The sequence below is a fragment of the Phyllobates terribilis genome, unplaced genomic scaffold (genome assembly GCF_046119375.1).
Source record: "Phyllobates terribilis strain yellow unplaced genomic scaffold, ASM4611937v1 Scaffold_5__5_contigs__length_657084704, whole genome shotgun sequence".
In the NCBI taxonomy this organism is placed as follows: Eukaryota; Metazoa; Chordata; class Amphibia; order Anura; family Dendrobatidae; genus Phyllobates; species Phyllobates terribilis.
The window spans coordinates 170,814,424-170,837,638 of NW_027362765.1; the positions used below are offsets into that span (position 1 = coordinate 170,814,424).

Here is a 23,215-nt window from a genome sequence, read left to right on the forward strand (position 1 = left end):
GAAAAATATAGGCATAAATTAAATTTATGGGATCAAATAACTAAAAATTGGCAGACCACCTGTGTGAAATCTGTGTCACATGGTCTGTCAGTATATACACACCTTTTCTGAGAAGCCACAGAGGCTGCAACACCAATAAGCAAAGGCAGCACTAACCAAACAACACTATGAAGACCAAGGAGATCTCCAAAATCAGGGACAAAGTTACTGAGAAGTACAAGTCAGAGTTGGGTTATAAAAAAATATCCCAATCTCTGATGATCCACTGGAGAACCATCAAATCCAAGAACATGGTATCACAACAAACTTGACAAGAGAGAGCCGCCCACCCAAACTTTCAGCCCGGGTTAGAAGGGCATTAATCAGACAGGCAGTACAGAGACCAAAGGTAATCCTGAAGGAGCTCCAGAGTTCCCAAGCAGAGACTGGGGTATCTGTCCATATGACCACAATAAGCCATACACTCCATAAGGGTGGCCTTTACGGAAGAGTGGGCAAAAAAAGCCTTTACTTACACACAAAAATTGCAAGGCTTGTTTACAGTTTGCCAAAAAGACATGTGGGAGACTCCCCAAATGTATGCAGAAAGGTGCCTTGGTCAGATGAGACTAAAATTTAACTTTTTGGCCACAAAAGTAAATGCAGTCTGGCGCCAAACCAACCAGGGCTGTGGAGTCGAAGTCGGTATAAAATGGACCCACTCCGACTCCTAAAATATATAATAAATTGGATACAGTAGTTCAATGCAGTTTGTGGGGAATATTTTTTCATAAGAATTTGGGAAAGTTATGAAATGTCCTATAAATGTCTGTCCTATTCCTGATCTAAGGGTCTAGACTTTCAGCTGAGAAAAATGTGTCCTACCGTAAATTTCATCACTTAAACATGAGCCATGTATGAGGGAGTCGGAGTTGGAGTCGGTGTCATGGAAATTGAGGAGTCGGAGTCAAAAGTTTGGCTTACCGACTCCACAGCCCTGAAACCAACACAGCTCAACACCCCAAGAACACCGTCCCCACAGTGAAACATGGTGGTGGCAGCATCATGCTGTGGGAATGTTATTCAGCAGCAGGGACAGGGAAAACAGTCTGAGTCGAGGGGAAGATGGATGGTGCAAAATACAGGGATATTCTTGAGCAAAACCTGTTTCAGTCTGTTACTGATTTGAGACTGGGACGGAGGTTCACCTTCCAACAAGACAATGACCCAAAGCATACTGTTAACGCAACACTCGAGAGGCTTAAGGGGAAATGTGTAAATGTTTTGGAGTGGCCTACTCAAAGCCTAGACCTTAATTCAATTGAGAATCTGTGATCAGAACTGAAGATTGCTGTTCACCAGAGGAAACCATCTAACTTGAAGGAGCTGGGCTAGTTTTGCCTTGAGGAATGGGCAAAAATCCCAGTGGCAAGATATGGAAAGCTCATAGAGACTTATCCAAAGCAACTTGCAGCTGCAATTGCAGCAAAAGGAGGCTCTACAAAGTACTGACTTTAGGAGGGTGAATAGTTATTTACACTCAAGTTTTCAGTTATTTTGTCCTATTTGTTGTTTACTTCACAATAAAAAGAAAAACAAATGTTCATGTAAAGAACATTCCTACAGCTGTGAACTGATGCAAACCTTCAAATGTGAAATTCCAGGTTGTGAGGTAGCAAAGCACGAAAAATTCCAAGGGGGTGAATACCTCCATGAGCCACTGTAATTCTCTTTAGCTAACTTAACATTTTAAATTGCATTTGGATCATATCCAAAAAAGGTTTACAACTATTAAGTTTTCATTGTGAAACAAGTATTAAGTTTTCTGCAGTATTTCTTACAAATCAGTTAATTGGCCTTTATACCACCATGTTGTCAGCAGATTTACATATGTGCACTCACCAGAGTCTGCTGTGCTAATCTCAGCCTTCACAGGTTCAGGGGGTGCGGGGCTACTGTTTTTTATAGGGTCTTCTGCAGGGGCAGTCACACTTTCCTTTCGTGGAGCCTTAATGGCAGGAGGCTCTTCTATAACAATGCCACTCTGCCGCTGTCTTCTCCGCTTCTTACTCCAAAGCTCATGGCAGTCCTGCCAATGAGGGAGGCTGCAGGTATAGAGTTAGAAATAAAAAAAAAGAAAATAATAAAAAAAAAAAAAGGGTTAAAAATAAAAATATCAATGAAGAAAACATAGCTACTGACATTACATACTACATATATTTAGCTTATACAACATATATCTATATCATACTACAACTTTCAAATCCACATCAAGATCTAGCAGCAAACTTCACTGGTGAAGTTGTAATTGTGAAGGCAAACATGGAAAAACCTCAAATCAAAGAAATGTATCTTTTTTTTAATCTCCATTTGTTGCAAATACTATGTAGGATACAGTTTTATGTAACATGTTTTATATGTACACTAAATGGCTTGAAAAAGAAGTCTTGAAAACAGACTTCAGAAACTTACTGCACTGGAGGGTAATTAGGAAGTAATTTTTGGTCAAACAAGCGCTTTGAAAGGCTTTTCCCGTTTCGGAAAAACAGTTTTCAAGCTGCAGTATGGTTAAAGAAAACAAACAAAAAAAACAACAGTCTGTTACTCTCCCTCTCCCCAGGTGCAGCGCTGAATCTCCCCTGCTCCTCCCGTTGTCTGCAGCACTTACAACAATCAATGAGCTCAGCATCTCTGCCCGAGATGACCACACAGGCCGCTCAGCTCAGTTATTGGTTTCAGCACTATGGACATGATGTCAGTGCTACAGACAGTAACAGACACTGATAGTAGCGGTGGAGGCACAGAGCTGGATCTAGGGAGGACGAGTAATGAAAAGCTAGTTTAAAAAAGAAACAGAGCTGGGGACAAGGGTTTTCCAAACAGGAGAACAGCTTTAAGCTCCATTTACAATGAAAAGAATGAATGGATTGCTAAAACTGATGCAACATGAAATTTAACACCTGACATAACTTAAGTCATTGTTTTTTAATATCCTATAGCTTTTGCGCTTACAGAATTCTGCATGACGAGATTTCACCCCCCCCCCCACCTTAAAATGATTCTCCAAGAAAGTAATAAAATGGTCCTTGTCATGTAATTCAAACGGCAGCCAGCACTAGTCACGTATCAGGATGGGTTACAATATGAAAAAAAAAACAGCTTCCGAGACCTGTGTCACAACTAACAGAGGAGCAATATTGTAAGCACACATACTGGAGCTGCTGGAGAAGCTGTGAAAATGCAGACATAAAATCTTGTCGTAAACGGAGTACAAAAGGATTCTTTTTATACATCATCTCCAAATCACAGCCCCTCTCTAGCAGTGTACATGTGCTTTTGGGAATGGTTTCTTTGGCCTTTTTATTACATTCTTGGAGAACCCCTTTAAAAGCTTATGCACATAACCCGGATGATGATTATGATTGTAAGCTTGCAAGCAGGGCTCCCACTCCTCTTGGTATCTTGAATTATATGTTACTCTGTAATGTCTGACATTGTCTGTACATGTCCCTTCTGAATTGTAAAGTGTTGCAGAATATGTATACGCTATAAAAATAAAATTATTCTTATCATGGCACAAGGAGTTCGTAAGAATTCATATTTCACAATTTTTCTCCAGTAAATACCTTGCACTATGGCATGAAATGACGCACGTAACAATATTTTTCTCACAGGTTCTGAACTCCGCACAGTATGAAACCATTGAAGGCTATAAAAGGTCCATATTACACATATGTACAATGTAAGGTAAAAATTACCCATCATACTGCTTGCTCTCAGTAGCCTTTTTCCATCAGTATTTAATTACACATGATCACAGAAGATGAGAAGTAATAAAATATTTAGATTTGTATGCGCTTACTCAGGTGGTGGCATCTTATGGACATCGACATCCTTTAGGAAGTCGCTCAGAAGAGCCTGTTCTGCAGTGCAACGCTTATTGGGGTCCAGAGTTAGCATGTGGTCCAGTAGATCCAGCGCAGGGGTAGGGATGCTTTTAGTCATCAGAACAAAAAAAAATATTTGTACATGGAGATTAACAAAATGACAACATGAAAAAAGTAGCGTGAACTAAATTGATTACAGAACAATCTGAAATTTCCCATTTTGCTGAATCGATGACTAATGTTTGCAAGACTGCAAGAACATTTCACAGAAAATAAACTAGACTCACAAGGAGAACTCCTCTCGTAACCGTCGTCTATACTGTTTCTTGGGCTTCATGGTGTTAAAATATGGCAATTTGATTACATCTGGCCAAACTGCTGGACAAGGACTTCCACAGAGCCGACTACAAAAAAATAGCCAGAATTAATTTCAGTAAGAAAACTTATTTCGTGTGACTAATTTGAGAGGAAGATCGTTACAAATTCTAGTTCAAATATTTATTCAGTGTCCATAAAGTGAAGGCCCACTCTTATACATCTAATTATCAGATAATGAATACAGATTGGGAGGGGAGACTTGTGAGCTAGAAATCCACAGCAATCACTAGGAGTGTTAGCATTATTTTGCTCCCAAAGAAATGGCTTGGTGCTTAACGCCTTTAGCGCAAATGGACAAACCAGTCCGTCGACGCTGAGGTCCGCATGTGTGGAGAATAAGGTTTATAACCGCAGCGACAGCAGCTTGCGTCGCTCATGAGAGTCTCGTTCTGGCTCTCAGACTTGCAATGAGAGCTTGCGACGTAGCTTCTGACTCCTGGCCAGTCATAATCTGAGCTCACAAGATGGTGTCGCAGGACCGGCGCAGAAAAACGGTGAAGACGTATGAGTATATGACCGGGGGCAGGGACCTACATTTAGCCCCTTTACCACCTTGGGTTTTTGCATTTTCGTTTTTTTGCTTCCCTTCTTCCCAGAGCCATATTTTTTTATTTTTCCATCAATATGGCCATGTGAGGGCTTATTTTTTGCGGGATGAGTTGTACTTTTGAACTCCCCCATTGGTTTTACCATACAGTGTACAGGAAAACGGGAAAAAAAATCCAAGTGTGGTGAAAATGCAAAAAAAGTTCAATTCCACAATTGTTTTTTTTACCATGTTCACTAAATGCTAAAACTGACCTGCCATTATAATTCTCCAAGTCGTTACGAGTTTGTTGATACCAAACATGTGTAGGTTGTTTTTTATTTAAGTGGTGAAAAAAAATCCAAAAGTTTGTATAATAAAAGATCTAAAAAAAAAAAGCCATTTTCCGAGACCCGTAGCGTCTTTCTTTTTCATGATCTGATCTGGCTTACTTTTTTGCGCGTTGATCGGACCTTTTTATTGATATCATTTTGCGGCAACCAGAAAAACTTGGAATTCGGGAGTTTTGATTCTTTTTTCTTGTAACGCCGTTTAGAGATTGGATTTTTTTTTTATATCGATAGATCAGGAAATTCTGAACGCGGCAATACCAAACGTGTATTTTTGGTTGTTTTTCAATTGCTTTATTTTGAATGGGGCGAAAGGGGGGTGATTTGAACTTTTATATTTTTTTTAATAATTTTTAAAAACATTTTTTTTTTTTTTACTTTTCACTTTCTTCAATAGCCTCAATGGGAGGCTACAAGCTGCGATCTTCTGACAGCCTGTGTTACACATCGCAGGGATTCAGCCCTGCTATGTGTAACAAAAGTGGTTATCTGCTATGAGCACTGACTGCTGGGCAGCACTCATAGCAGATCGGCTATAACAACCACAGGGGTCTTCTGCAGACCCTGGGTTGTTATGCCAACCAATCTGCAGACCCCGGGTTGTCATGCCAACCAATCGGCGACCCGCGATCATGTGATGGGCGTGCCGATGGGCAGGTCTTATGATGCGCTTCCAGCATGTGCATGTTAAATGGTGCTGTCAGAGTTTAACATGTTAACAGATCGAGATTCCACTTGCGGCTGTTAGGGGCACATGACAGCTGATCAGATCAGCTGTCACGTTCCCGGAAAGGGGCGGGGTCATTATCGGAGCAAGCGCTAAAGAGGGGGGTGCATACGTCCAAGTGCAGATCAAAGTTGATCGCAGCATTGCGGGAGCAAGGGAGGAGGTAAGCGCCAATATATGCGCAGTGCATGACCAAAGTAACTTCTCCCTGTGTGCAGCGCTGACAGGCTGCATGGCATAGGGAGCTGCTGCTCTCTATGCTATACAGCCGATCAGGCTGCAAAAAGTTAAAGTCCCATAGTGGGACAATGTGTAAAATAAAAGTAAAAAAAAAAAGTTTAGAAAAGCGAGAAAAAAAAATGTAAAAATATAAAAAAAATAATAATCCCCAAAAAATAAATAAATATTATGGGTACAATATATTTTTATTATGAAAAAAAATTAAGTAAATAAACCAATAAAAGTACACATATTTGGTATTGCCGCATCCGGAACGACCTAACCTATAAAACTGTCCCACTAGTTAACCCCTTTAGTGAACACGGTAAAAAAATAATAAAAAAACGGAGCAAAAAACAGTGCTTTATCATCATACAGCCAAACAAAAAATGGAATAACAAGCGATTAAAAAGACGAATATAAATAAAAATGGTACCGCTGAAAATGTCATCTTGTCCCGCAAAAAACAAGCCGCCATACAGCTCAATCATCTGAAAAATAAAGTTTATAGCTCTCAGAATAAAGCGATACAAAAACAAGTATATTACTTACCGGGTAATGCGTTTTTCGGAACCGGCATGACGGCACAACTAAAGAGAGAGGGGATAGGCCCTTCAAGGACAGGAAACCTTCAAGATAAAAAGGGCGGCTCCTCTCTCAGCCTCAGTAGATTACAGAGCATGAGAAGACTCTCCGGTTAGAGCACATAATTTTATTAGCCATAAATAAATTTCACCCATGTGAATACTTCAATACCCACCAACCGGAAGGTGATCACCATAGTGATAGGAAGGGAATGTAAAGGTGCCGTCATGGGTTCTGAAAAAACACATTACCGGTAAGTAACATACGTGTTTTTCTGTCACCCATGACGGCGCAACAAGAGAATTACAGAGAACTAGGTATGTAAGGGAAGGACCACAGCGTGCAGAACCCTTCTCCCAAATGTGAGATCAGAGGAGGCAGAAAGGTCAAGCCTATAGTGATTTATAGAAAGTGGACGGAGATGACATGTGGCCGCCTTACACATTTGCTCAATGGGCACGTCAGCTCTTTCTGCCCAAGAAGCAGCCATGCCCCGGATAGAGTGGGCTTTCAGATTGTTAGGAGGATCTCTGCCTGATTCCATATAGGCCATCATGATGGCTTCTCGGATCCACCTTGATAGAGTGCCTTTTGAGACCTTTGATCCCTTTCGGGAGCCCTGAAACGAGACAAACAGGGCCCTATCCTTCCTCCATGAGCTTGTGGATGCTAAATAATGTATAAGGCATCTCCTGACATCCAAGGTATGAAATCTTTCCCTCCTTACTATTTTTTGGTTCAGGACAGAAGGATGGTAGGGCTATCTCCTGAGACATATGAAACTTAGATACACCTTTAGGGTGCTAACCGCTAAGCCTTTTTTCAGCCATTTTTGAAGAAATTCCAAAATGGCCTTTGCAGTTAATCTGCCCTCCAGATGCCCCCTGATGATGATTTCGTTCTTTAGGACATCCCATTGTAATTCCCTTGAAAGAAATTGAGCCCAGCACACCGCTGGGATGCAGGAGGTGAGAGACCCCAGCAGAGACATCACCCCCCCTGAGAGTCATTACCGGGTTTGTTATGGCTGCCGAAACTAAATTTTTTCTTTTTTCTGTTCGGGCAGGCGGCATTCCTGTCGAACCGAATCCTAAAAAGATCTGAGCTGTTTGCGGAATCAGTTTTGATTTTTCTAGGTTTGAACACCATCCTAAGTTTTTTAATATTGTGCACACCTGATCCACTTGGGCCAGGCAGTGATTGTGAGTTTTTCCCACTATTAGGAAGTCGTCCAAGTACGGGATTATCAATCTGTTTTCCTCCCTGAGATGAGCAGTAACCTCAGCTATAAGTTTTGTGAATATGCGGGGCACCGCTGCTAGGCCGAAGGGAAGAGCTCTGTACTGGAAGTGCCTGATGTCTCCCTGTACAGTTACGGCCACTCTGAGGTATCTTTGAAAGTCGTGATGGATTGGCACATGTGGCACATGGTAATACGCATCTTTTAGGTCCAACACTGCCATGTAGCAGCCGGGAAATAGAAAGCTTATCGTTGATTTTATTGTTTCCATCTTGAATGATGGAATGTTCAGGAATTTGTTCAGGCCTTTCAAGTTGATGATTACTCTGTATGAATTATCCGGTTTCTTTATAAGGAATAAGGGGGAATAGAACCCTCTTCTTTCCTCTTGTGGTGATACCTCCCGTAAGACGTTCTTTTGCAGGAGACCTGAAATCTCTTCCTCCAGTGCCCGCTGTTCCGGTAAAGAGGATCTTAAGGCAGTCAGAATAAATCTCTCTGGCGGGTTCCTCAGAAACTCCAGTTTTAATTCTGATTTTATTAATTTGAGGATCCAGCTGTTGGAAGAGATCCTTTCCCAGGCTGGAAGGAAGAGAGAGCCTCCCTCCCACCTGGGATAGTGTGTCATTTTGGGGGTTTGCGACTATCCTGGGAGGGCCCGCCGAATAAAAACCCTTTCCCTTTTCTAGAACGATCCTCCCATCTAAATTGTTCTGTGGATATCCTTCTGCAGCCAAATTTCTTCCTCCGAAAGGACTGCTTAAAAGCCGAGAAGGAAGATTTAGGAAATCCCTTCTTGTTGTCACCTGCTTTCTCAAGAACTGTGTCAAGAGAGGTACCGAAAAGAAAATCTCCTTCACACGGAAAAAAACATAGCTTTCCTTTCGTTTGTATATCCCCTGGGCAACATTTCAGCCAGACTACTTTACGGCCGGCATTAGACAGGGCCGCAGATCTTGCCGCTAATCTGGCGGAATCCGCAGAGGTGTCAGATAAGAAGGCCGCAGCTCCTTTCAATACTGGTAGAGAGGCCAGAATGGAGTCCTGTGACTTGTATTTTTTAACCTGGTCTTCTAACCTGTCTAACCAAAGGGGATCTTGCCGTACAGGTTGCTGCTATGGCTGGTTTCAATGCCCCCGCTGATGACTCCCAAGTAGCCTTAAGGAAGGTATCTACCTTCCGGTCCAGTGGGTCCTTCAGTATCCCTGTGTCTTCAAAATGGAGAGAAGATTTTTTAGAAGCTTTGGACACCGCATCATCCAGCTTCGGGGCTTTATTCCAGCATGCGGTATCTTCCTCATCAAAGGGATATATTCTTTTGAAGGAGGATGGAAGGGGACCCTTTTTCTCCGGCCTATCCCACTCCTTCTTGATAAGTCCCTGTACCTTATCGGTAATCAGAAAAACTATGTTTCTTCCGATCCAAAGTACCGAACATAATATCCTGTACTGATTTTTTTGCCTTCTGGTCAACTAACCCTACTGTGGACCTGATGGCTTTTACTAAGCTATCAACACTTTCTAGGGGAAAACAATGACCTGTGCCTGCCTCGCTATCCGAAGAGGAAGAGTCAGTGGAGTCATCCGGCATTCCCTCGTCCGATTCAGAGTCTGAAAGGGTGGGTGGGGTTTTTGCTCTATAGGTCTGGGACGCTTCTTTTGCCTGGGAAAACGATTTCAGAGATTTTTCCACATCAGACCTAATAAGGGTTTTTAAATTTGAAGCAAAATCCGGGGTTCCCTCCGAAATTGTTTCCTCAATACATGGCTCGCATAACTTTTTGGGCCAGTCTTTAGTCAGACCCTGTTCACACAGGGCACATACTCTGTACTTGGATTTCCCCGTACATTTCTTAGGGACATCTTGACCATATAAAGGAGGAAGGAGAGGGAGAAAGACAAAACAGAAAAAAGTCTACATTAATACGTTGACTTTCACATAGCTCACTCACCACCCAGTAAGTAAAAACAGGGTACCGGAACGGGAGGCAGAACGGTATCAAACACTTCTCGTCGGGAGACCACGGAATCATCGATCCTGCAAGAGCTATGCCGGCTGGACCTTGAATCCTTGGTGCTGCATGTCCCAGAACGCCCACTGCTCCTGCTCTGCGGTGGATGCTGCTCCTGGATGCACTTCTGGCTGCTGCAGCATGGTCTACTGCTCTTGCTGCTGATGCGGTGGGGAGGGCTGCTGTGTGGCCATTACCATGCACTGCGCCCCTGCCTAACCGGTGATCTACCCTTAAGTACTCTCACCAGGGAGATCACTGGCCGGCGTTCCCGCAGCTTCCGGTACCACCCACGAAAATTACATCCGGGGGTCAGAGGTCCCGGCGCGCGACATCGGGGCGCGACTTCCAGTTGCCAGCTACCATGCTGTGTAGGTACCGCAAACCCCTGCCCACACGCGAGGAGACCAGATGTCGGCATCCTCCGCAACGCTTCCAGGACCCACGGGACCGGCCGCAGCAGAGACTGTGCCCTGCCACAACCGATCAGCCCCGGCAAGACGATCCTGCTGCTGTCACCGCCAACAAGAAGGAAGGTCCCCCATCAAGGACAGGAAACTACTGAGGCGGAGAGAGGCGCCGCCCTTTTTATCTTGAAGGTATCCGGTCCTTGAAGGGCGGATCCCCTCTCTCGTTGTGTCGTCATGGGTAACAGAAAAATGTTTGTTTTTTTCTAGAAAATATTTTTTTATTCTGTAAAAGCGCCAAAAGATAAAAAAAACTATATAAAATGCGGTACCGCTATAAACGTACTGACCCGAAGAATAAAGCCACCTTATCAATTTTACCACACACGGAACGGCATTAAAAAAAAAAATAATAAAATTTCGGAATTGCTGTTTTTTGTTTATTCTGCCTCCCAAAAATCGGAATAGAAAGCGATCAAAAAATATCACGTGCCCAAAAATGGTACCAATAAAAACGTCATCTTGTCCCACAAAAAACAAGCCCTTACATGACTGTGGGCCAAAATATGGAAAAATTAAAGTTCTCAAAATATGGCGATGCAAAAACTAGTCTTTGCAACAAAAAAAAGCGTCTTTTAGTGTGTGACAGCTGTTAATAATAAAAACCCGCTATAACGCTATAAATCTGTTATCGCTGTAATCACAATGACCCGAAGAATAAAGTCATCTAATCACTTATACCACACGAGGAACGGCATAAAAAAATAAACTCTAGGGTTAGGCTAGGGTTGGGGTTGGGATTTTTTCAAGAGTAAAGAAAAAAAAAATGATGACGATATGGCGACCAGTGTGATCCCCGCATGTTTTTTTTGGGTGTCTAACAGTGAAACGTGCAGGGCGGGGACTCGAACATGTCACTCGAGCACCTGTGACACATGGTGCATACCCGAGTACCCGATACAAACTCAAGTAGCGAGCACTTGCGCTCAAGACTAATTATAACATTAGGTCATCATATTGAATAAGTTATCAAATTCTGTCGTACCTCTGTGTTCAAAATGTACACTATACCCCTTGATAAAATCCTTGAGGGGTCTAGTTTCCAAAATGGGGTCACTTGTGGAGGCTTTCAACTATTTAGGCACATCAGGGGCTCTCCAAACGCGACATGGCGTCCGCTCTTGATTCCAGCCAATTTTTCGTTCAAGAAGTCACACAGTCCTCCTTCCCTTCTGAACCCTGATGTGCGTCCAAATAGTGTATTTTCCCCACATATGGGGTATTGGCGTACTCAGGAGAAATTGCACAACAGTTTTAGGTTCCATTTTCTCCCCTTACCCTTGTGAAAATAAAATATTTGGGGCTAAGATAATTTTTGTGGAAAAAGTTTGATTTTTTTTATTTTTACGGCTCCATGTTATAAACTTCTGTGAAGCACCTGGAGGTTAAGGGTGCTCACCACTCATCTAAATAAGTTCCCTGAGGGGTATAGTTTCCAAAATGGTGTCACTTGTGGGGGTTTTCCACTGTTTAGGCACATCAGGGACTCTCCAAACGCAACATGGCATCCGCTAATTATTCAAGTAAATTTTACATTCAAAAAGTCAAATGGCGCTCCTTCCCTTCCGAACCATGCCGTGCGCCCAAGCAGTGGTTTTCCCCCACATGTGGGGTATCGGCTTACTCAGGAGAAATAGCACAACAAACTGCTTGGTGTAATTTCTCCTGCTACCCTTATGAAAATGCAAGACTGGGGGCTGAAAAACATTTTTGTGGGAAAAATGTGAAAATTTTATTTTCACGGCTCCATGTTATAAACTTCTGTGAAGCACCTGTGGGTTCAAGGTGCTCACCACACATCTAGATAAGTTCCCTGAGGGGTCTAGTTTCCAAAATGGTGTCACTTGTGGGGGGTTTCCACTGTTTAGGCACATCAAGTTCCCTGAGGGGTCTAGTTTCCAAAATGGTGTCACTTGTGGGGGGTTTCCACTGTTTAGGCACATCAGGGGCTCTCCAAACGCAACATGGCGTCCGCTAATTATTCAAGTAAATTTTACATTCAAAAAGTCTAATGGCGCTCCTTCCCTTCCGAGCCCTGCCGTGCGCCCAAACAATGTTTTTTCCTCAAGTATGGGGTATCTGCGTGCTCAGAGGAAATTGCACAACAAATTTTGGGGGTTATTTTTTCCTGTTACCCCTGCAAAAATAAAAAAAATTGGGTCTAAAGTAAAATTTTTGTGAAAAGTTAAATGTTCATTTTTTTCTTCCCCATTCCAAAAATTCCTGTGAAGCACCTGAAGGGTTAATAAAATTCTTGTATGTGGTTTTGAGGTGTGCAGTTTTTAGAATGGTGTCACTTTTGGGTATTTTCTGTCATAAAGGCCCCTCAAAGTCACTTCAAATGAGATGTGGTCCCTAAAAAAATGGTTTTGTAAAAATGAGAAATCGCTGGTTAACTTTTAACCTTTATAGCTCCATAATAGAAAAAAAAATTTGGTTCCAAAATTGTTCTGATGTAAAGTAGACATGTGGGAAATGTTATTAACTATTTTGTGTGAAATATCTCTCTGATTTAAGGGCATAAAAATCCAAAGTTTGAAAATTGCAACATTTTAATTTTTTTTGCCAAATTTCCAATTTTTTCACAAATAAACGCAAGTGATATCAAAGAAATTTTACCACTATCATGAAGTACAATATGTCACGAAAAAAACAGTCTCATAATCAGTGGGATCTGTTGAAGCATTCCAGAGTAATTACCTTATAAAGTGACAGTGGTCAGATTTGCAAAAATTGGCCCGGTCATTAATGTGCAAACCACCCTCGTAGGTAAAGAGGTTAAACTTCATTGGGCCATTAATTAAATCATCCTAAAAGTCTGGCAAGTCTACACCCACATAGACGAAATAGACTAGTCTCCTTCATTGGAACAAATCCAACATTAATCAAGCAGCGAAACACATTTTATGCACTAGAACAAATCCAACAGTCTGAAGGAACAAGGAGTCATTTTGCTACGGGTCTCCAACCATTGTATGCAGCTCTATGCTTTTCTTTTGCTCAGTGGTTTATACTGAAATCCAGGAACAGACATCGTTCTGCTGCACCGATGCAAAAACATTTATACAGAAAAATAAATAACTTTACCTAATTAATTCAAGTTGTGCCAACTCCTGGTTAGCCTGGAATATAGGTTTCTTTGTGAAAAGTTCACCCAAGATACAGCTGGAAGGAAATAAAACTGGTGAGGAGTATAAACTTGGATTAAATGATTTTCGATTGTATTGGGATGCAGTTTATAGGTTCACACAACACAAATTGCCATTTATCAGCTTAGTTACATCATCTTACCCACAACTCCACACATCGATGGCAGGTGTGTATCTCTCCTCTCCCAGCAGCAGCTCTGGAGGTCGGTACCAGAGTGTTATCACCTTATTTGTGTATGGACGGCTAGAAAGAAAAGGCTGTATTAGGTATTGGGAATGATCCTGTTGTACTATACAAATATATCATGGCTGGCAGAGTTATATCTTGTATGATTTCCCAGGATGCATGACAACCGCCGTTTAGGATCATTACCAATGCACCAAACAATCTCTAATAAGAGTGCAATAAAATGCTTGTCCTAGTTCCATAATCACTGATTTGTCTGTTGTAAATCCCAGTGATCAGTGGGTTTTAACAGTAAAACCAAGACCCCCATTGTGTGAGCTGCACTTTGCACAGACCCTCCACTGTGCCTAACAGGAAAGATTTACGTTTTGAACCTACTTTTTATGTAGAGCGGTAGATGAAAAAGAGGTTACACTTATGGGACAACTTCATCAATGAAGCAGAAAGACTGAGAAGTAAAAAAAAAAATAGACAAAGGGCAATAAATGACCACCACTTACCTTTCTTCTGAATTATATAACCGAGCCAGTCCAAAATCAGCCAGCTTAATCTGCCCACTACAACGAGAATATCATATGAATGTTTAGGCCTTTTAACCAGGATCTACAGAGAAGAAGATGACTCCGTCTCTTACCTGTTGTTTAACAAGATGTTGGAGCACTTGATGTCTCTATGGAGGAAATTCTTCTTGTGACAATAATCAAGTCCTTCCATTAATTGTTTCATGAAAGATTTTATATGGTCTTCAGAGAACTGTACCAAACCAGATTCCAGCAGCCCCATAAGATCATGATCCATATATTCGAAGACCAAGTAAAAGGCACCTAAAGCAGAAAAAAATGAGCAGGGTTAGAAAACTTTGTATACTTTTTAACTCAGAATTAAGACAGAAATGGTTTCTGCTGTCACCTTTGTCTTTCTTAAAGTCCAGAGCATCCTGCTTATCGGTGACTATCTCCTTCATGTTCACGACACTTCTGTGGATGAGCTGTCGAAGGATTTTAATCTCTCGGATTGCAGTTATTGGAAAGCCTTCTTTCTCATTATCGAGACGCACTTTCTTTAAGGCAACAAGTTCTCCTATTTATAGCGTACCACAGAAAAATCCACAACATGTTAATGGTATAAAGCCACAGTGGAAGGACTTATGGATAATCTTGGAATGGGCATCGCAGAGAAACCATGGAAAAATACAAGAGAAAAAAATATGCGACATAAAGGCCCACAAAGTACTTCAAAGAGTAAAAATACAATCTTTATTAGTTATAGGTCGATAAAAGATCAATAAGGTTACACACGGAGTACAGCACACAAATGTTCATGTACAAGATTGAAAAAAGGGGTACCTCAAGCCCCCAGCATAAAAGGCCCCACAAAAAATAGTGAAGGTACATTTACTAAAACATGGTCTTCAATTTTGAAAAAACTGTCATGAAAAGCAATGTATATAAGACCAGTTAAAGACAGAGTACAAATACATAGATAGTGAATGAACAGTTTAGTCAGACGAAGCTGCCATAAAAGCAATATATACAGGACCAGTTTAGAGTAAAGAGCACATGCTCATAGATAGTGAACTAGTGCCATATAGGGCAGTATATACAGAGACAATGTGGGTAAATGCCTATCAATACCTTCAAGTCCAATGTTGACAGTGGGCCAAGAGCTGGGGGGTGAGTACCCACCCCAACGCGCGTTTCGGCGAGCCTTCCTCAGGGGGTACTGTTGGGGTGGGTACTCACCCCCCAGCTCTTGGCCCACTGTCTACATTGGACTTGAAGGTATTGATAGGCATTTACCCACATTGTCTCTGTATATACTGCCCTATATGGCACTAGTTCACTATCTATGAGCATGTGCTCTTTACTCTAAACAGGTCCTGTATATATTGCTTTTATGGCAGCTTCGTCTGACTAAACTGTTCATTATATTTGCAAGCTATATATATAAAAATTGAAGACCCTGTTTTTTGCCTAAAAATTTCATGCAGATATTGTTGTGTGATTGCCTATATTGGCTTTATATATATTATTCTACATGATAGTTAGTTGGGCTGATTAATCTACTATCTATGTATTTGTACTCTGTCTTTAACTGGTCTTATATACATTGCTTTTCATGTCAGTTTTTTCAAAATTGAAGACCATGTTTTAGTAAATGTACCTTCACTATTTTTTGTGGGGCCTTTTATGCTGGGGGCTTGAGGTACCCCTTTTTTCAATCTTGTACATGAACATTTGTGTGCTGCACTCCGTGTGTAACCTTATTGATCTTTTATCGACCTATAACTAATAAAGATTGTATTTTTACTCTTTGAAGTACTTTGTGGGCCTTTATGTCGCATATTTTTTTTTCTCTTGTATTTTAACAAGTTCTCCTAGTAGAGTAAAATTAAAGACCAAAGGCGAACATTTAACACCTAGAAAATTAACAAATAATTACATATAATTGTCAATTACCAAAAGCAATTACCATTATCAAACAAGAAATAATAATACAAAAAAAAAATAAAGAACACCACAGTTTTTTTCTAATTGACAGGTGTAAACGGCATGATTACGGCAGCATGCATTTCCGGAACAGATTTTCTTTAAAGAAACCCTCCCATGAACTTATTTTTTCTCCAAGCCTGTGCATGCGGTGTAATGTCAGTGTTTTCATATACTCACCTACCACCGTCTTCTTTGGTAACCATCGCCGCTCTGCTAACCTTCTCAGTGACGTCACTGCTCTTCAGACTCTCCTGGTCACACTGCGCTTTGTGTGTGTGTGATTCGGATGTCTCTTTTACGATGTGAGTCTATGAGCCTCGCTTTGACGCTCCATAGTCTTATAATGTAAAAGCCACTTTCAGGTCACAGAGCCCAGTGTGACCCAGGGAATCTGAAGAGCGGTGAAGTCACTGGATACAAGAGAAAAAGACTGTAGGGGAGTATATGAACACGCTGAAACTACACTACATACACAAAGTTCATTCAGGTCGGCCCCATCCTTTCATTGTTTAGTGGGATTCTGGATATTTCTTTTATTTTTACCACATTGTTTAAAAGGGAGCTCATCGTGTCCCTAATTTTAACTATAGCAGCATGGTTGCAGATTTATTAAATCTGATGAGTTGTTTTAGGTGTCATACTAATGCTGCAGTGTTGGAAAAATGTACTTTAATCTCTAATTGTCGCAAATGCCAATGGAGCAGGACTAGTCTGGAGGGCATCTCTTCCCGCAGACTAGTCTTGTCTGGGATCTTCTAATCCCTCCTTCTTGTGTGTAACTGGCTGCATACACTCCCTTTTATGGTAGAACTGTTATGTAGGCTGTCAATCACTCCCAGGTATGCGTAATTAATAAAGCAGAACTAGTCTTTGCTCAGCTCTTTTAGAAGATGCAATGCTGTCAAATAAAAGTTCATTTCTTAAACTCTGTAGTGTTAGTATTGCACATAAAATACCTACAATAGAAGTTGGAGACAAGGGACTGGGACAGGCTCCCTTTAGTATAACAGACTCGCTAAGATAACCACCTTACTTAGGTAATAGCTTTATTTTTGCATTCTGGCTCTATATAATTTCTGATATAACTACACATTACTTACCAGTGTCTTTGTCCTTGGCTTTATACACTTGTCCATAGGTCCCTTCTCCAATGATGCCAATAATGTCAAATTTGTCCACACATCGCTTTCCCCAATCAATTTCTTTCTGCTTTCTTTCGCCATAGCGGGGACAGCAAATTCTGACACACAAGTAGAAAAAACTTGTAAGAACGTTAACATGAATATCTAGGTTGGCTCACGTTAGAAGAAAAAGGAATGATCTGAATTGTCAGAAGTGTTGAGAGAAGAAGATCTCAATTTGTGCCGTTTCCACAATACTCATGGCAGCACATCACGTATATCCGGTCACATAACCAGTCGATAAATCCTGGACTGAGGCATACTGCTCAATGCCACAACCACAAAGCATCAAAAGCAATTTTGCCAAGATACAGATAAAATTTAGAGCAAACACAGTGTTGACTGCAGATAATTATATAGTGCAGGACATATTTACTATAGGATATAATGACAGGGTTATTTTCATCACACAGTGTTGGCTTACTGCTGAGACTAATTTTTATAGTGGATATTAGAGACTTACTTTGGTCTCTTCCTTAAAGGTTGCTGAGGAGGTGTTGTCGCTTTAGGCTCTGGGGAATCTGGAGGAGATGGATCCCCTCCTAGCAGTTCAGGAGGCAATGGGAGATCAGTGAGAAGATGGCGAGGCCTTTGTTCCTTATTCCTCTTGATGGGTTTGGAAAGGATAACTTCCATTGGACTGTGAAAAATGAGACTTTAGTTGAGCAGAACCGAACCAATGGTTCACAGCAGAGTTTTCAGCGAAACACACTAATTCATATAAGAAACGTACCCTACAACTAGCTGCCAAATGGAAAAGGATCATTCTCAAAATGTGCTGAAATAAGTGTAAGCCTCCATGTAGAAAGGGGTTTTGGCTACAATCTGAAGGCCATCTAAACTCTAGTGGTTTTCAAATAAATGCTTTATATTCCATGGGTTTGCAGAGGTTAATAGTAACAAACTGAGCTTTACCACCATTGGCCTCTCTGATGATGGTCTTGGTTCTAGGTTGACAGGCTGCATCAGTGGCGTCATCATATGAACAATGCAGCCGATCACTGGGCTCAGCAGTGATGCCTAAGTAATCGGTATGAGACCGTTGGGCTTAGTTATTGGCTGCAGCCAATCACATGCAGTAGTGGTGGATGACGCCATTGATGCAATGTTTCAAAGACCAGGGATGGCAGCAGAGAGGTGTGAGAGAGTGAGTAAAGATCAGTTTTAACCTTTGCAAGCTTACAGAATAGCAAAACAAGTGATAAGTAATTTTATTTGTAAAACTCTTAAATCTACTTTGCATGGAAAGAATCCAATTTTTATGCAATGCACCACTAATCATAAACTAACTGGAATGGAAAAACTAGTCGCATGCATTGCTCAGGTGTTATTTTGGTCCATTCTTCCACACAAACTCTCGTCAAATCCTGGAGGTTCCGTGGGCTCCTATGAACTCTGAGCTTTAGTTCTTTCCATAAATTTTCTATTGGACTCAGATCAGGTGATTGGCTGGACCATTCTTTATTTTCCCTCTCGGAAACCAATTGAGAGGTTCCTTTACTGTGTGTTTGAGATCATTATCTTGCTGAAATGTCCACCCTCATTTCATCTTCATCATCAGACATCATCTGCTGACAGATGGCAGCAGATTATCAAGAATGTCACAGTACATTTGTCCACTCATCCCTCCTTTAACTATATAAAGTTTGCCAGTGCCGTATGCTGAAAAACAGCCCCACACCATGATTATCCCACCTCCAAACTTCACTGTTGGTATGGTGATTTTTGAAGTGATAGGCAGTGCCTTTTGGCCTCCAAACATGGTGTGTATTATGGCATCCATAGAGATCAATTTTGATCTCATCAGACCAGACTATATTCTCCCAGCATTTCACAGGCTTGTCTAAATGTTGTTGAGCAAATTTTAAAACATGCTTTTAGCTCAGCAATGGAGTCTTGCGTGGTGAGCATGCATACAGATCATGGAGGTTGAGTGCATTACTCATTGTTTTCTTTGAAACCTGCTGATTCCAGGACCATCTGTAGCTCTCCACAGGTGGTCCATGGCTCTTGGCAACTCTTCTGATCATTTTTTTTCACTCCTCTGTCTTGAATCTCGAGAGGAGCACCTGGTCGTGGCTGTTTTAGGATGAAATTATACTCTTTCCACTTCTGGATTATGGCCAACAGTGCTCACTGGAACCTTCTGTAGTTTAGAAATTCTTCTGTAACCAATATCATCAGTATGTTTTTCAATAATAAGGTTGCAAAGGTCTTCAGACAGCTCACTGGTTTTACCGATCAGGAGAGGTTTCTTGTCTGGCACCTTGGTAATGAGACACCTTTTTATAGGCCATAAGTTGAACCAACTGGTATTATTTTTCACTAAGTGGCAGGATTGCTTTCTAATTACTGACAGATTTCAGCTGGAGTCATGACTTTTCACTGCTTTTTGCACTTCTCTTTCTTCATGTGTTCAATACTTTTTTCCTGTGTCATTTCTCATTACTACACAACTTAATTCATGGACATCTAAGGTTTTCTTTCTTTGCCTGTGTAGATTGGATGGGCTGTTACCGACATCTGGTGAGAATCTCATGTAAATAGCACCTTTAGAAATAGATTTGCTTACAAAATTGGTGACGTGTTTAATACTTATTTTACCTGATGTATGTATGTATGTGTGGACATACACACAAACATACATGCAGAAGAAAGTAGTGCCCTCAATGGCATGCACTCTTTCAAGTGGCTCCTTACCAGGCACAAAAAAATTCAACATACCCAAATAGAACTGCTCCTGCTACATGCCTCTGTAGACAATCAGGATCCTGCCCCACAAATAGATTGTCCGATATTCATCTAATGCGTATGGACAGAGTACAGAGACATATGATATCTAGGGAGCTGGAAACAACTGATCATTTCTACACACCTGTTAACATCCCATCAGGATTTTGCACAAACGTGTGTGTTGCAGACATGGCAGATAACTAAAAAGAAGCATTTACAGCACACATCTAACTCCATCCCAACGAGCCAGTGAAGAAATCCATAAGCTGTTACCCATTTTTCCTTTACCTCTGACTGCTTACAACAGCCATTTACCTCTGAATTGGTGATAACTGGTTTTAAAGGCATTGGAGTGAATTATGCCTTAAAAGTGAAACCTGTATCAGGCTTGCAGGTATTATTTCATACTTGGACCAGAATCTTTTTTTATGAATTGCTTAAATCCTCTCTGAGGATCGACAGGAAAGAAGCAACTGTTCGGGACTTGTCGCTTTTCAATCTATTTTGCTTATCCAAGTCCTCCATTGTGCAGCTACATTGGGAAAAGGACAAAGTACTGTGCAGAAAGGATCAAACAGACTATTAAAAGGCTCACAAATAAAGAATTTGTATAGAGATTGAATAGCCATAAAAAAAAAAGTTAAAATGTCCTATCTAAATATCCCCTTTTCTAAAAGTAAAATCCCAGGTGATCAGCAGATCCCTGCATATCGGGTTGCTGAACCCCCTGATGATTACAGAAACTCTGCAAAAAGTAGTTGCAGATGGCGGCAGCAGGATAAATGGAAACATTTCCAATGAATGTGTGCCCATGTAATGCATGGCTGGCACTAAAGAGGGAGCTGCTTTTACAAAGGCTGCCTGCTCTGGTTAACAGAGGTGAATCACAGGTGAAGGAAGCAAGAAAGCGGCTCCATAGGAGGCGAGTCCTGCCCGTAAGCTGCTCTCCTGTGATCAGTGGTGCTGCTACAGGACATGGTAGTCAAAGTCTACAACAGTACAATTAATCAATTTTGGGGCACTTGATAAAATATTAGGGGACTAAATTATAAAAAAAACTCTTTGCAGTCCATTAAGAAGGTTGTCTCATCTCGCTTAACAGGTAAAAGGGCTTGCAAAAATAAGCAACTCGGCATTAAACCTCATTAAAATTCTACATAGTTTTTAAGAATGGAGGTATTTTTAATTCTATAATTTACTGCTCGTTGCCTAGGTTACCAACCACCTCTGATAGACGACGCATTTATTTTTTTCCTGTAAACAGAATAAATGGTAACTGTCATAAAAGACCTAGGTTTACAATACAAGGAGACATTTTGTAGCGGTACATATCAGTAGACTCACCTTTCCATGTCATCTTCTCCTAGTAATAACGGAGGGAGCGGCAATAGAGGAAGTGTAGAGGTTTTCAAGTGAGGGATAATGAAGTTAACATGTGGCTGTGGCTTAGTAGTGGACACTGATGGAGGCTGAGAATTTGTCTGAACGGATGCGGTTGATGCCCGGGTGTGACTGATGGGAGTCACTGAAGCAGCCACAATGGCAGGAAGGTGCAGGAATGTCAATGAGGGTGGAGGAGGTAAAGGTGGAGGAGGCTGCTGAGCAGCAGCAGGTGAAGGAGGAAGAGGTGGTAGTGGAGGAGGCGGTGAACATGTGGGTAAAGGAGGCTGGGGAGACTTCAAAGGAGGCAAAGGGGGAGGAATATCTTTTTCCTTCTCTTTGTCCGTCACTGCCTCTTTTGGCGTTAATACCTCTTCTTTGATGGGGGTACATTTATTTTCCTTTACTCCTTGAGTTTTGGTATCCTTGTTTGATATCAAAGGTTTCTTTTCAATCTCCTCTGTCTTGACGGAAACAGATATGGTCTTGTCCACATTTGCTGTAACTGTCAGTTCTGTATCAGAAACAGATTTGTCCATTTTCAGAATTTTGGTTATCTTTTTGGCATCCATCATGGACAGTCCCTTCCCATCACCAGTCTCTCTCTTTATTAAAGGACTGCCCTTGGGATCTCTACCTGCTGCTGCGGCAGCCAACGCTCGCTCCTTTTTCTTGCGGCTAAGCTCTGCACCTAGACTGGAGTTTAGCGGCAGTCGAGCAGGTGAAATACTGGAATGGCGACTTCGAGACTGCGACTTCTGCTTCTTGCGGGAAGATGATGACTTCCTTGAGTACATGGGACTCCTGCTTCGGGATTTGACAGACTTTCTGTAATCAAAAAAAAAAAAAAGTTATCAGTACTAAGCAAAACACAAAGGGGTTAATTGTATAAAATCTGACAATTGATGTGCAATCTTGTGAAAATTGCAGAAAATCACAATATGACCTCATTATATATTATCAAAGAGGGTAAGGCTCCAAAGCCAATCACTGCATGGACACAGTGGCAAATGATACCGTAGAGTCCAATGTAAAAAAAAAAAAAATCATATACTGTAAGGTAAAAGTTTTGGTTTGAGGTGGCTCCTCTGTATAAGAAAATGGAGCTTTCCAATACAGCTGGAAACAAATCCAAGACATACTATGTAGATGGAGGCCAAAAGGACGCTCTTGTCGAGCCCCTATAGATACAGCTAAGGTATATGCCAGGAAAAATTACATTAAATCCATGGTTCAAACAAGGTGCACACTGAGCCTACTTTTCTGCAAAATCACAGTGAGGGTGTCTAGGTGTTTCCACGTCACGTATTCTGCACTTATTTTGTTTCCCACATCCTTTCAACTATAGGGTTATTAAAAGAGTTATGCAGAAAGACATAAACCCGCACATAAGTCCATAGTGGTAGGTATACTGACAAGTCTAGCAATGGAAAAGTACAGAACAGAACAGCACTGCATGCAAAGTAGCAGGTTTAAGTGTTCCTCCCATTAAAATGGTATCCTCTTAATATATTGCAGTCATCATATTAAATGGCACTGTGTACTTACAATTGCTCATTTTGCCTTTCTACCCAGTTAATTCTTCTCTTTTCCATTAGATCTATGACATCACATGATTAAAAACGGACAAGCTGAATCCATCTAAGCTCTATGTAGAAACAGGAGGACAATTTTCCCTGTAGGACTCATAAGTCACTGCAAAAGTCCCTAACAAGGAGGAGG

The 23,215-nt window shown here is 41.3% G+C and overlaps 1 protein-coding gene across 1 annotated transcript in view; it reads right to left on the minus strand.

The window, feature by feature from the left end:
- Positions 1-23,215, minus strand: part of CDK12 (cyclin dependent kinase 12) — a 46,068-nt gene that overhangs the window by 14,222 nt on the left and 8,631 nt on the right. The window contains exons 2-12 of the mRNA XM_073683414.1: positions 21,458-22,321; positions 17,844-18,020; positions 17,300-17,439; positions 14,617-14,787; positions 14,342-14,531; positions 14,208-14,264; positions 13,663-13,764; positions 13,459-13,536; positions 4,154-4,270; positions 3,842-3,973; positions 1,882-2,084 (exon numbers count right to left, since the gene is read on the minus strand). Coding sequence (XP_073539515.1) covers positions 1,882-2,084; positions 3,842-3,973; positions 4,154-4,270; positions 13,459-13,536; positions 13,663-13,764; positions 14,208-14,264; positions 14,342-14,531; positions 14,617-14,787; positions 17,300-17,439; positions 17,844-18,020; positions 21,458-22,321 — 2,231 coding nt within the window. The remainder of the gene's footprint in view (positions 1-1,881; positions 2,085-3,841; positions 3,974-4,153; positions 4,271-13,458; positions 13,537-13,662; positions 13,765-14,207; positions 14,265-14,341; positions 14,532-14,616; positions 14,788-17,299; positions 17,440-17,843; positions 18,021-21,457; positions 22,322-23,215) is intronic.